The 13,632-nt window shown below is 35.2% G+C and overlaps 1 protein-coding gene and 1 pseudogene across 1 annotated transcript in view; both read left to right on the forward strand.

Annotated features, from left to right (window-relative positions):
* PPP3R1 (protein phosphatase 3 regulatory subunit B, alpha) overlaps positions 1–12,463 on the forward strand; it is a 52,478-nt gene extending 40,015 nt beyond the window's left edge. Inside the window, exons 3-6 of the mRNA XM_006909536.3 lie at positions 1,866–2,042; positions 3,101–3,160; positions 5,506–5,690; positions 10,319–12,463. Coding sequence (XP_006909598.1) covers positions 1,866–2,042; positions 3,101–3,160; positions 5,506–5,690; positions 10,319–10,366 — 470 coding nt within the window. The 3' untranslated portion in view covers positions 10,367–12,463. The remainder of the gene's footprint in view (positions 1–1,865; positions 2,043–3,100; positions 3,161–5,505; positions 5,691–10,318) is intronic.
* LOC102886231 lies at positions 3,174–5,496 on the forward strand (annotated as a pseudogene).
* Positions 12,464–13,632: the final 1,169 nt, after the last annotated feature.

The following is a 13,632-nucleotide window of genomic DNA, read 5'->3' on the forward strand; positions in this document are numbered from 1 at the left end:
TGTATAATATATGTAATAATTATAAATATAAACATAATATAATTATAAAATATAAAAAATATATAATCAGTTTTGCTGTTTGAAGCAGTGTTTAGATGAATCATTAAATTACTATAAAGGCAATTTTGCTTTAATACAATATAGTACATTGCTGAAAAACCTCACATGCTGCACAATCATACTTCTGAGAAAAACAAGAATAGGGTAGACCCTCCTTATGCAGCTTTGTAACAGTACTAACAAAAACTGATCTGATCTTAAAAATACTGGCTCAGAATACCTCTGGCATTTGTATCAAGCATAGCTGTTCACTTGTTAGCCTTAAACTGGGCCTCATGCTTCCTATTTTGAGGTATAGGTTTTTGAGGGCATCTGCTTCAGTAGAAACTAATTTTGTAAAAATTAAATAATGTGCCAAGGTATAGTCGCTTTTGTTAATTGCTTTTTTCACAGTAGAGGCATTTGGAGGGGAGAGGTGGTAGACAAGAGAAATTGTCTTTGCAGCTTGTTCATTTGCACCTTTAGTTTTCACCAGAAAACAATGTTGAAAAACTTAAAGGTTCTTGAAGCCAGTAAACTTGCTCTTATTTTCTCTAAAGGAAAGCATTTGTTGTTTTTACTTTTTTCTTAAGATTTTCATATTTTAAGACTTTCTTTTTAATTGTAACAGACTTGCCCCTGATCCCTTTATAACTACTGGAAAAAATCCCTGTGAGCCAGTGACATTTCTGTGCTCTACTGACATCACTCCCTTCTTTATTAATTGCATATGAACTAATTCATATTACAGCAGCATCTTGTAATTATACAGTCTATACTTTAGTAGTGTAGATAATTATAGTTCTTATTCCATTTTAACATAACATTTTTAGATTTTAAAAATATATACTTTACCTTAAGTTCTTAAAATGAGGATGGTCATGTATTTGAACTTTCAAAAGTTTGCGATCTCAGTGTCTAATACTGTGGCCCATAATATAGGTATACATAGATGATTATAATATTCATGGGAAATGTAACATTTGACTTGTAAGTTTTCTTTTGAAAAGTTAGTGATTGTACTTAATTTTTGCATATTTATTTCTGTTAAGCCATCATCAAAATTATGTGACTTAACCTAATTTTTAAAGGAATGTAAACAATAATGTAATATAGAAGAAAATAAACCTTTTCAAGAATGCATATGAATACTTGATACTGAATTTTTATAATTACAAACTGATAAACATGTTTCAACTGTTCAGTTTTTACTTTCTCCTTTAGAGCATTGAAAAGTGAATTTTGTTAGCTGTGTTTTTGTATATGTGTGTATGTGTTAAAAAGAAACCAGAGCTGTAATTTATTTGCTCATACTGGGAAAGACTATCTCTGGAAGCATATTCAGGAAACTGGCAACATTGCCTTCAAGGAAGGGAATCAGATATCTACAAGGTTAGGTTGAGAGGGAGCCTTTGGATTTTTGAACTACATTCAAACCATATTCAAACTGTGTTCAGATTTTGAGCCATGAGCTATTAGAAATAAAAGTAAATTAAAATTTAGAAAGATAAGCAAAAACCAAGATGCTTGGTATAGAACAGAGTTTGATTTAGCCTACCTAGTAGAATCACCTGACTTTCGTGATCAGCTTAGCATTGTAAATCCTATTGTAATATCTTTGTGTACTCAGCATACAGTTGGTTGTATGTTATGGCAGGTGCAGAAAAACAAAAAGGTAACCAAATAAAAATATTTATGTACTTTCTCTGTTATAAGGAATTAGTCAACAATGTATGTAACTCTTTTAATTGGAAATTAAACTGCTGGATTTATCCCTATAATTATAAAATCATTTTGTAAATCTTGCTCTTTTTGTTTGCTCTTAGTTGATGCTGATGAAATTAAAAGGCTAGGGAAGAGATTTAAGAAGCTTGATTTGGACAATTCTGGTTCTTTGAGCGTGGAAGAGTTCATGTCTCTGCCGGAGTTACAACAGAATCCGTTAGTACAGCGAGTCATAGATATATTCGACACAGATGGGAATGGAGAAGTAGATTTTAAAGGTAAGAAAGTTTTTTAACATCGTAAGTTAGATAATCCATGAGTTGTCTTATAGTTCGATGTACAAAAATGTTTGAAAATTTTCTTTTCCTTAAACGTCTTTATATTATTAGTGATCTTACAGTAATTATGTTAAAATCTCAAAATCTGTAGTATGTGAACTTTTATGACTTAATATCTTTTACTTCGAACTTTTTACTATGAATTTTTGGTTCATTCATAAATGACCAAATTGTTTTTATAAAGTAATCTTAAAAATAATATTTAGTATTTCCTTTGTTTTTAGAAAATTAGTCTCACTTTAGAGAAACTTGTAACATTAGCTTGTATTTTTAAAAACTTTTAAAGAATGAGTTATACTAAGTCAGCAATAAAATAGTAATAATAAGAATATGAGCATTATAGAAAGGATTAATTTATTTTAGTTATTCTGGATTTTGCAAAGAGTAGTGCTTTTGCTGATATTAATATGATACATAATTTTATACTTGATTTTATGCTTTAAACATTTCATTTCACTGGAGAATCATCAACAGATTGTTACTTTAATTTCAGGAACTGAATTATAAGTAAAGGGATTTAAAACTGATTATGATTTAATGTTCAGCAAGCAGTGAGGGAAATGATCATTTTCATGAAACTCCCAAAAGTTTATTTTAAATGATTCTGAATTTTGGAACTGGAAATCCATAATTGTTACTGTTCTGGCAAAACCATTTATAATTTTTTTTCAAAGACTTTTTATCATTGTATTCCAAGAAGAAAGAATTAAATAGCTTGAAGAATATGTTTTTGAGTGTCATATGTTGTGTTACTTAGTATTTGATCAAATTGATTTGATACTCCAAGTTCAAAATTTTAAAAAGCCATAACAGAACCATATTTGTTGATGTTTCTTATTTGGCATTTTCAGTTTTAGACACTGCTAAGTAATATTTTTTTTGCAGCAAGAAAATATCCCTTTGTGGGTATGTAAGTTTTTTTGTGTGTGTACTGAGTATGTATTATTTATATAAAAAATTGGAACTTCTGATTTGTAAACATTTCTGTTCTTATTCAGAATTCATTGAGGGAGTCTCTCAGTTCAGTGTCAAAGGCGATAAGGAACAGAAGTTGAGGTGTAAGTATTTTTTTTCACCGAGTTTATTCTCAGTATCACTACTACCCCATATTTCGTTATAACTTTTTAAAATATTCTAAAAGACATAGTATTTTTTAACAATGTGTCATTGTTGCTTTTTAGCTAGATTGAAGGAAAGTAGAATTTCCTTCTACTGAAAACAACCATATAAACTACATGACTTAGATAAGAGATTTTTCAATGAAAGTGGGAAGAAGTGTTCTACTGTGATGAGGTTAACTTAGTTTACACATATTGTTTTCAGCAATATTTAGTCAGAAGTCCACTATTCTGGTTTATATAGGCAGCCTTTTAAAGTTATTCAGCTCTTGTCCATTCGGCCTGTGCTTACCAAGTACGGGCAGCTCCAAGGACCCAGGAGGCAGGGAAGACATGACAAAGGTGGCACATTGCCAGCCATGGGATCGGGTCCCAGCATTCCGTATGCTTGTTCCCCTTTCTGCAAGAGAAAGAAAGATGACAGGAAGGTTTTGCAGGATTAACAAGAGCACGAAGAAGCCATTGCCCAGTTCCCATGTGTGGAATTCACTGGGCAGGACAACATCACCTGTCTCAGGTGTCAAGGGACAGGCTGCATTACAGCAAAGCAAGTAAATGAGTTGGTGGCTTTGATCACACACAGTGATCAGAAATTACGCCCTCAAAGAATTAAGCAGTGTGTTCTCTTGTCTGTCCTGCTCTGTCTACTGGTTTCTGGTTTGGTCGCTTCCTGTTTCCACATTCAGCCCATGTGGATGGTGATGGCATCAGAGTAGTCAAAGTCACATTTAATAAGCAGGAATCCCTTGTAATCTTCGCCATCACGGTGACCCTGAGAATCAGGAACTCTAGCTTCTACTCTGTAGCGGTGACCAGCCTGTCCAGACATGTTCAGTACATGAACACAGTGGTTGGGTCACATGTGACAACTACCATTTCCTTCTTTCCACCTCAGAGTGAGCAACTGGTGAATTTTCCAGTGCAGGCTGGAGGAGCGTTTTCCTTTGTGTACTTTTGCACATTACCCGATATCCAGGTGCACAACATAGTGATCTTCATGAGAACTTTGGCGAAGATTTCATACATTGGCCACGTGACTCAGAGCTCCTTGGAGACACATCACTATGTGGATTGTGGAGCAAATTACCTAGCTATTTAGAAACTGCTCTTGGTTCTTCCATGGCAGCACCTATCAGAAGAGATACAGTTATCTATTCCCAAGGCCTGAGTTTCATACCTGCCCCAGGTGGTTGAAGTAGAGGAGAACCTGGATCTCTTAATCCTCAGCAGACATGGGAGGAAAACTCTCCTGTGTAGCATCATTTATGTTTCTCCAAACCAACAGAATCACTGCCCAGTGCCCAACCTATGCCCATCAAATACTAGGCACACAAAGAAGGTTTGAAGAATTTAATTCACATCTTTTCAGCTGTTCTTGGAGCATTATAAATTGAAAGCATACTTTGATACTAGGTTATAAAACCATAGAATGACATGGAGATAGGATCTTAGTGCAGTTGCACAACTATTATCAGGACCTCAGCTGCCTGATAACAGGCAGGAAACATTCAAATACATAAAAGAAGACCTCAGCTGCCTGATAACAGGAAGGGAACATTCAAATACATAAAAGAAGAAAGCACAGACCTTTCAATGTGTGAAATTTTTTCATCTGCTCTTAAATGCCTAGGAACTTAAACAAACAAAAAAAAAAGCAAAACCTTTTTTTTTCCTGTAAAAAGTTATAATTCCTTTTACCAATAGTCTGTGTGGGGCTTGATTGACTTTTCATTCCTTTACTGGAACATGGATTGGGGATTTGGTAGAATAATCTCACTTTTGATTTAAAAAATAAATAAATAACTCAACTTTTAACTAGAGAGGAATTTTATTCAATACCAGTTCTGTGAGCCACAGGATATATGCAAACATCCTTTGCAAATGAACCCTTTATATAAATGAGAATAACAGTAATAGTAGTTGCTATCTTTTATTGAGATTTTATCATGTATCAGACACTGTTCTAAGCAGTTTATATGTATTACCTTATTCAGTACTTTAAGGAAGCTGAGAAGCAGGAACTGTTATTAGCCTCAGTTTTACATGTGCAGAAATTAAAATCTTTTCAAGATTCAATAACTTAACCTGTGCCTAAGCACTCTTGACTCCATTCTTAACAGCTGTGTTAAACTGCACCTAAAGGCAAGGTCTATTTGTAGAAAGGAGCCATCCTCATAGTTATAATTCTAGATGTTTGGCAACTTACTGCTTTATTTCTTATTGAAAGTATTCCTTTGTGGTTACCTTATACTTGCCATTGATTTTTTTCTGCCCTCTCTTTTTAGTTGCTTTCCGTATCTATGACATGGATAAAGATGGCTATATTTCCAATGGGGAACTCTTCCAGGTGCTGAAGATGATGGTGGGGAACAATCTGAAAGATACACAGTTACAGCAAATTGTAGACAAAACCATAATAAATGCAGATAAGGATGGAGATGGAAGAATATCCTTTGAAGAATTCTGTGCTGTAAGTACAAAAGAGCTGGTTCTTCATTTATGTTTTAAAATACTTTAAAAACTACCTAATTGAGTATTTCTTACATTTTTTGTTGTCACTGTTAATAAATAACAATTGATTCTCAAGAATTAATACTAAGTGATTGTCTGATAAAATACCACAAGAATGGTACCTAGTAACTTTTACTTTTTGTTGGTAGTCCCCCAAATTTACAACTAGGTTGTACTCTTAAGGTTCATTTAAAAATAAACGTTTAAAAATATTTTTGCGAGAAATAATGTGTTCGTGAGTTTCATCTAGAAATCCAGAGGCTTGGCTTCATGAGGACGGAAAGGGAGTTCCTGTCCATTTTAAACTTAGCGGCGAGGCAATGTAACTGGTGATTTCCGCCTCACTTCTTTTCCAGGCTATTGGTGGGTAGATTTTGTGTTTTGGGCCAAGGGCTCTGTAAAGCTGGGGACTATAGTTATGGGGAGCCCTAGAAAACTACAGGCAGGAACTGAAGCAACAGCCTAGCTGCCAGTTTACAGCCTTTCTTCAGTAGATCCAGGGAGTTGCCAGCACACACTGCTTCCAAATAGGAACATATCCACTCAGCTTTTCTTCTCTACTTTGGACCTTAAAACAAAGATGTTAGCTTTTTGCTGTGTTGTAAAGAGTTTTAACTGCAAGCTAGAGATGATAGCGAATCCAGAGGAGAGGCAAAGGTAACAAAAAGTTTTAAAATTCTTCAGTTGTGACTGGACGCTTCTATAGGAAGATTTTCTTCCTCCCCTTTTCATTTATTTAGACCACACAAGGAAAAACAAATGACTTTGGTATGAGTTATGTAAGGACCTAAGTAGCTAATTTTGCTTTATTGTAGAAATTCACATTATCCTTTAAGTATCATCTTTTATCTCAAGGGATACTATCTTTGCATTTGTTTGGAACAGTTAGGGTGGTGGTCTAGTTTAAAGAACAAGCCAGGTCTTTTTGGAAGAAAGTTAGGCTTGAAACTGGAAACTAAACTGTGGCCAGGTGGTACTGCTACAGGTGTTTGTTTTGTTATTATCTCTTCCATTTCTCATTGACTTGCCAGAGATCACTGAAGGACTCCCATAGACCAGCCTCCAATTGAGTTAGGATACGAGACCAGGCTCGTAGTGGCATCATAGAGAGCAGCCAGTTTTCAAAAGAAGGGAAAAAAAAAAAGAAATCCTAAACTTTAAGGGAACAAAACAAAAATGGAAACCTCTTGGCTGGAGTGATAAGGAAGGGTTGTATATAAATGCATTTAGTAAATATAAAATGTAACCTGAAATTACATATAAATCCACCTGTAGTAGAAGGACATTAAAATATATCTTTAATTATAGAAACAATGTTACTTACACTGAAAACGTAAGATAAGCTTTGAGTTCATTTTCCAGTATTTTTTATAAATTACCTTTATTTGTATTTTTCAGGGGCATAGTCCAGGAATGGAGAAAAATGTTTATTTTGTGTTTTAAACCAACCTTTCTGTACACTGACCACGCCCATAATTTTGGCTTCATTGAATTCTTTGTTATTCTGATTCTCAAGCTATAACAGTGAAAGAGATGAGAAAGCTGTTTTTTTTTTTAAATCGCATACTATACTATATATCTACTTAAATTTTTTCAGAATGCTTAGCATGCAAATAAAATTTATAAATTATTAGTGACGAGTAAAGTTAGTAGATCGAGGACGAACTTATTTTTGCTTTCTCTCAAAACTCCAGTGAAATCGAATGGATTAAGAAGGAAAGGTTATGAACCCGCAAGGACAAAGTGAACAGAGAGGATAGCAACTAGATTTGGCATCTTAAACTCAGTGAACTGACTTAGCAGACAGGAGAAAAAATGAATTTTAAGCTATAAGCTTGGAAAGCCGAGAAACAACCTGGTTTATAATGCAGAAAGGCTCAGAAATTGGTGGCACAAGATAACTGAAAGAGGGGATGAAGGTGAGGCTTAAAACAGGAAAATTGTTTAAAGTCTGTTTAAGAAGCAATCAGAACAGTAGATCTCCTTCTTTAACTCTGTTCAGACTCTCTTGCCCTGTAGTGAGAGATTGGAGAGGGTGAGATATAGTCTGTAGGCTGGGAAACGGTAGGCGTAGATTATGGGGGGGTGGTTGTGTGTGTGTGTGTGTGTGTGTTTGTGTGTGTGTAAGTAAAATTAGTGAAGATAAGCATATTTGCATTTTGATATCTCCAGCCTTCTTCATGACCAGACTAGACTCCCTGGCAACTAGACTTAAACCCCCCAGCCTAGAGATGGGAAAAGCACTTTTTGGGAAATCAGATCTTCCCAAAGCAAGGGAAGTGTAGCCCACAGTCAGTTCCACCATGTACATGGAGAGTCCAGTGCCCTTCCCACAGAAGCAGAGAGGTAAGGATCACCAGGCATTAGAGGAAAACCTCTCATATGGAATATAAAGATGAAGCCAAGCCCCAAAAAGCAGCTTGGAAAAACAGGTTTTGCAAGCCAGTAAAAACTTCAAAAGTAAAACAAAAACCTGTTGTTATCCTCAGATATAATTTTAGAGACCCATTGTAGGAGATCTAACACCTAATGCTAGATGTTTCAGAAAGAAAATAGAAGGAAATCAAAATGAATTAAAGATAACCAAAAGTAATGAGTTTCCTGACTGAAAGGACTTACTAAGTACCCAGCGTAGTATATAAAAATAATCTGGACCTAGGCACATTGTCATGAAATTTTAAAACAGTGGAAACAAAGAGATGGTTCTATAAACTTCCAAAGAGCTGGGGTACAGGGTGGGGGAGGGACTTCACACAAAGACTCAAGAATCATAGTACCAGTGAATTTCTCAGTAGCAGAGTGGAAAGTAGAAGACAGTGGAGCATTGCCTTTACATTCTAAGGGACAGTTATTTCCAAACTAGAATTCTCTACAAACTCAAACGAAATGGAAGAATAAAGACATTGTCAGGTATGCAAGGCGTTTCTTTTTGGGAAACTACTGGAGGATGTGCTTCCATTGCAGTAATGTTATAAATCAAAACAAAGATAATGTGGGATACAGGAAGCAGAGGGTCCAACATCAGAGAGGAGGAAATCTCCAGGAAATGGTGAAGGGAGATCCAGAGATGACAGGCCTAGATTGGAACAGCTTGGAAATCTCAAGGAGTGATTTAAAGACAATAAAATTGACAGAATTACAGAATATATTGAATGTATTTAGAACAGAAGTTAGGGGTTAAATTAATGATAAATGCATAGAACACCCAGCAAAGGAAAAGATCAGATAATTATTAATTGTAGCAGAACAAAAGTAATCATAGTTTATGATTCAGTTCTGCTGTAAATAGTATTTTATAGTATCATAAAAGCTGAGTTTCTCTCTAATCAAAATAAAGATATAACTATTGGAGGGGTGAAGGATGTGAAGTGTATGGAGTAGGAGGTAGGAGAGGTGTGTAAGAAAGAGCTAAATCTTCATTTTTTGTGCTAACAAGTCATTAGATAAGGTCTGTAACTTTAAATCCAAGAAAAGGCAATGTAGGAATGTTATTTGAAGACCTGAAGCTAAATAATGAAAATCAGTTAAAAATTCTAAATGATTGCCTGCCTCCAGGTAAAAGGAAACAGAATAAGTGCAGGGCAGCAAACTGCTATTTTCATAACAGAAATTGTAGAACCGATTGGCTATTTAAATTTTATTTTTCAAATAATTTTTTAAGCAATAATTTTGAATTTAAAAGTAATACAGATTCAATTATACACAACATGGATTAATCTCAGAAACAGAATGTTGAGTGAAACAAGCCAAACATGGAAGAGATTTTATTTATAAAATGAATAAAAATAGACTAAACTAACTCACAGTGTTAGTCATGATAGTGGCTACTTCTGTCTGCGTGGTGGGGCAGGAGGAGGGAGAATCTTGGTAGTGGTATGGGTGCTGTTACTTGGGTGTTTACTCTGTGAAAATTCATCAAGCTGGGAACTTAGGCACTTTCTTTATATAGGTTATACTTAATATCCCCCAAATAACAATACAGGCAGTTAAACTTTTAGATTACCATGTCAGTATTCACTGAGGTGTCTATAACAATTCTATGTATTTGATTCCATGGGGAAATAATGTGCAGAAAATTTTATTCATTTGGTGCTTTTTAATACCTTCTAGAATAGACTGAAATGAAACCCATGTTTGGTTTTCGAGGTCAACTTTTATGGTAACATCTAGTTATCATTTATTAGGAGACCACCGAGGTAGGGTGAGCAAACTACAGAGTGGGCCAAATCCTGCCCATGGTCTGTTGTACATCTGTCAGCTAAGAACAGTTTTTGCAATTTTAAAGTGTTAAAAAAAAAAAGGAAAAAAGTGCAAGAGAAATTCTATGTAGTTTACAGAGCCCTAAGTCTGGCCATTTATGGAATAAAATTGCCAGTCTTTATGCTAGAACACAATAAAATGCCTATTGGAAGAAAGAAGCCATGAAAATTCTCACCAGAGGCAATGCAAGCTAAAAACAGACAGCAGTAACAACAACAGAGCTTCTGAAAGTGATTAAAATCATGTTATTAAATTGCAGTTTTGATAAGATGTTTAGACTAAGTTTCTTCAACATGGCTAAGCTTGATTTGTTCCCTTCTGTTTCAGGTTGTAGGTGGCCTAGATATCCACAAAAAGATGGTGGTAGATGTGTGACTCTTTTTTAAAGAGTACCACCCAACACTTTTGCTTTCTTCTCCATCTCTGAAGATCTGCTCAAGACGTCCAGCAATGCTCTCTGTGTATTTAAATGGAAGTATTTTTCTCTGTGAAGCCACATTTTCCAACATGAGCCTCATGAAGCCAACTAAGTGTTATTGAACTCTTATTCTCTCAATAACTCAGTGTAGCACTTTAAAGTCTGAAGGACAGCAACATGAAAAGAGCATATCAATGTGGTGAAGAAAGGGAAGGGGTTGGCTTTTTAATTTATTTTTCTTCATCTTTTATAACAAGAAAGTATCTATATATACATATGTAAATATTTATATATAGATATATGTAGCTTTCTATATGTGTAGTAGGTTGGCTTTAATTTAATATACTTGATTCAAAAACAAAAGATAGAGTACAAAAGTGCCAAGCAGAACATAAAACATCCTTACTTTTATTTCACACAGTTTTATATATAGGTAGAAGATTGTACAATTTGAGCCGGGTGTTAGGCCAGCTACTTTCCTTTTCCTGTGCTTTCTCCTTTGAGAGATCGACAAAGCATTTGTTAACGTCCTATTATTTACCTTAATTACATTTTTGTAACAAAGGAGTTTGTAACTTTATTTATACCTATGAATATATTTCCAGGGACTATGTCTCATTGCTGAGCAGCTTTTACTACATCTCTGCTTGAGGAGAAAGTATAGTTCAGTGCTACTGCCAAGAGCTTGTTCTTGTGTTCATATAGTACCTGCACAGAGCTTACAGCTGCTTCATTCTGTTACTTCATAACTAGGAGCCATTACATTTATTAAATGTCCCTGAGTAAATGTAAGTTTCAGTTGTGATTTTATACATGAAAGCCAGAAGCTATGTGAGGCAATTATAAATTACGTTAGACATTACTTAAGAGTACCTGAAATAATCATGTAACTGCATAGGATATCCATTTGTTTTATTACGTAGATAAATAATTTGTCATTAAACCTATGTTTGAACCATAAATTTACCTTCTGTGTTTCAAAAGACTTGCAGCTAATCTAAAAAAAGGGTGATATTTAATATGCATGTATGTATCTAAACACCCACATATATTTGTGACTTAAAATGAGAGAATTCCTACTAATTTGTACGTCACAGAAGAGCAAAATTTTATCCAAATTTATACCTCTTAAATTTCTTTACCACATGGCATAGAGAGAGTGCATGATGGTTTGCTTTTTTGATTTGCCCATATTTGTAATGGATAATTTAAATTCGTGTGATATAAAAGTAGTGTATCATGTTCCACCACTTGCTATTGTTCCTTCCCTTTTCTGCAAAGGTACTGTTGGCTGGAAGAGAACATTTTGGTTAGCTTTCTGGGACAGTAGGCTTTCCATATATAGATTTTCATTGAAAACTGGTTTTGTAATCATGAGTGGAAAAGGGCAGGTGGAATCAAGGTGAATGAATCTTAAACTGGGCACACCTGCCTGCCATCGCTGTTCCTTCAGCTGAGTGCTGCACATCATGGGCTCTGTCTGTGAGAGAAAAATCTCGGTGCTTGGTGTCCTTGCATGACATGGAGTTTTGCATGTAGATCGATTTAAAATGTACCTCTTGTTTACATAATTTGCATAATTTTAAAAGATAATGTTGCCAAACTTTGGAAATGTTAATGTTCAAACTGAAAATCTCCACTACATGTAACTTTCTTCCTCTGGATCAGTACGTGGCTTATAATCCTAGCCAGTGGTTTGATCTGTTCCAGTGTCAACTGCCATGTGCTCTGCTTCAAGGGGGAACTAGTCTTTTGTGAATTTTTTGTACATAAGTATTTGTTACAGATATTTTAGCAAATGCTTTCTATTTCTCTTGCTTGTGCATATCTTGGCTGGCGTTACAGAAAAAATAGTGCAAACGTTATTTCCTTACTGGGGAATGAGGTTTTTTTTCTTTCCTTTTTTTTTTTTTTAGTGTGGGTGGGTGGGTGGAGGAGGGGTGGTTTATGTTGAATGTTTAGTTTTTCTTCTGCATGAAATGTCATGTTGTGGGATCTTTAGAAAACTTCATACTGTATGAATAAGAAAATAAAATATTTGCAACTCGAGTGTATTCACAGTGGTCCTTGGTAGGTTTCCACAGCCATTAGTCTTACCCATTCTTTTGGATTTTTAAAAACTGATAAATTGGTGTTTGATCTTTGACTATAAGCCATAAGTAAAAGCAAATCTGTATTATCACTGGGTAAAAACACAAGTCATTATGACTTACAAAACCCTATCATTCTTTTACTACGTAGTTCCTCTGCTTCTAGCCTCCTTAGCTGCCCTGTGGTTCCTAGAGCTGGTGGCTTGCTTCCACTGTAGGCATTGGTACTCATCCCCTACCAACTATCCCCCACAGCTAATGCCTCCATGTCTTTGTTCAGGTATGTCCTGGCTCAACAAGAACTGTCCTGGCCACCTGTTTTAAACATACAGATAAATCAGGGTTTCCTTTATCTGTTTTTTTTACTTCCATAGTGCTTAACCTCTTCTTACATAATTTATTTATATATTTGTCTTTCCCAGTTATTGAAATAAAATGGAAGTTCCACAAGGGCAGGGACTTGTCCCTTGTTCACTGGTACTGGTAGCTTTGGTTGTCTAGAATTCTGCCTAGCCCTTCGTGTAATAAATTCTATTAGTACTTTGTTACTCTTCAAAAAAAGGGAAAAATTGCTTTTTCGAGACTTTCAAAAACTTTGTAGAGTTCCTACTACATGCCTACCACTGTAATTTAAGCACGTGAGATACTTGTGAGGCATACCTGGCCCAGATGAGTTACAAGCTGTTGGGTGTCTTTTATAACCAGAACACCCATATTGTTAGGTATGCACTACTGATGAGCTACTATGCATGGATCCTCTGACTCCTTAGATTATCTTAGGAGTATAGGGTTACTTAGGCCTAAACCTTTTTTTAAAAACCTAGTTCTAGTGAGCTTAAGAATAGAAAAGAAGACTCTACAGAGTGAAATGGCAACCCATAGAATGGGAGAAAATATTTGTAAATCATTTATAAGAGATTGCTATCCACAATATATAGAGAACTGTTACAACTCAACAACAACCTGATTAAAAAAATGGACACAGGACTGAGACAGTCATTTATCCAAAGAAAGATATATAGCCAATAGCACATGAAAAGATACTCAACATCACTAGTCATGGAGATTCAAGTCAAATCCACGAGACACCACTTCATATTCATTAGCATTGCTGTTACCAAGAGAAAAACTGT

The sequence above is a fragment of the Pteropus alecto genome, unplaced genomic scaffold (genome assembly GCF_000325575.1).
Source record: "Pteropus alecto unplaced genomic scaffold, ASM32557v1 scaffold131, whole genome shotgun sequence".
Lineage (NCBI taxonomy): Eukaryota > Metazoa > Chordata > Mammalia > Chiroptera > Pteropodidae > Pteropus > Pteropus alecto.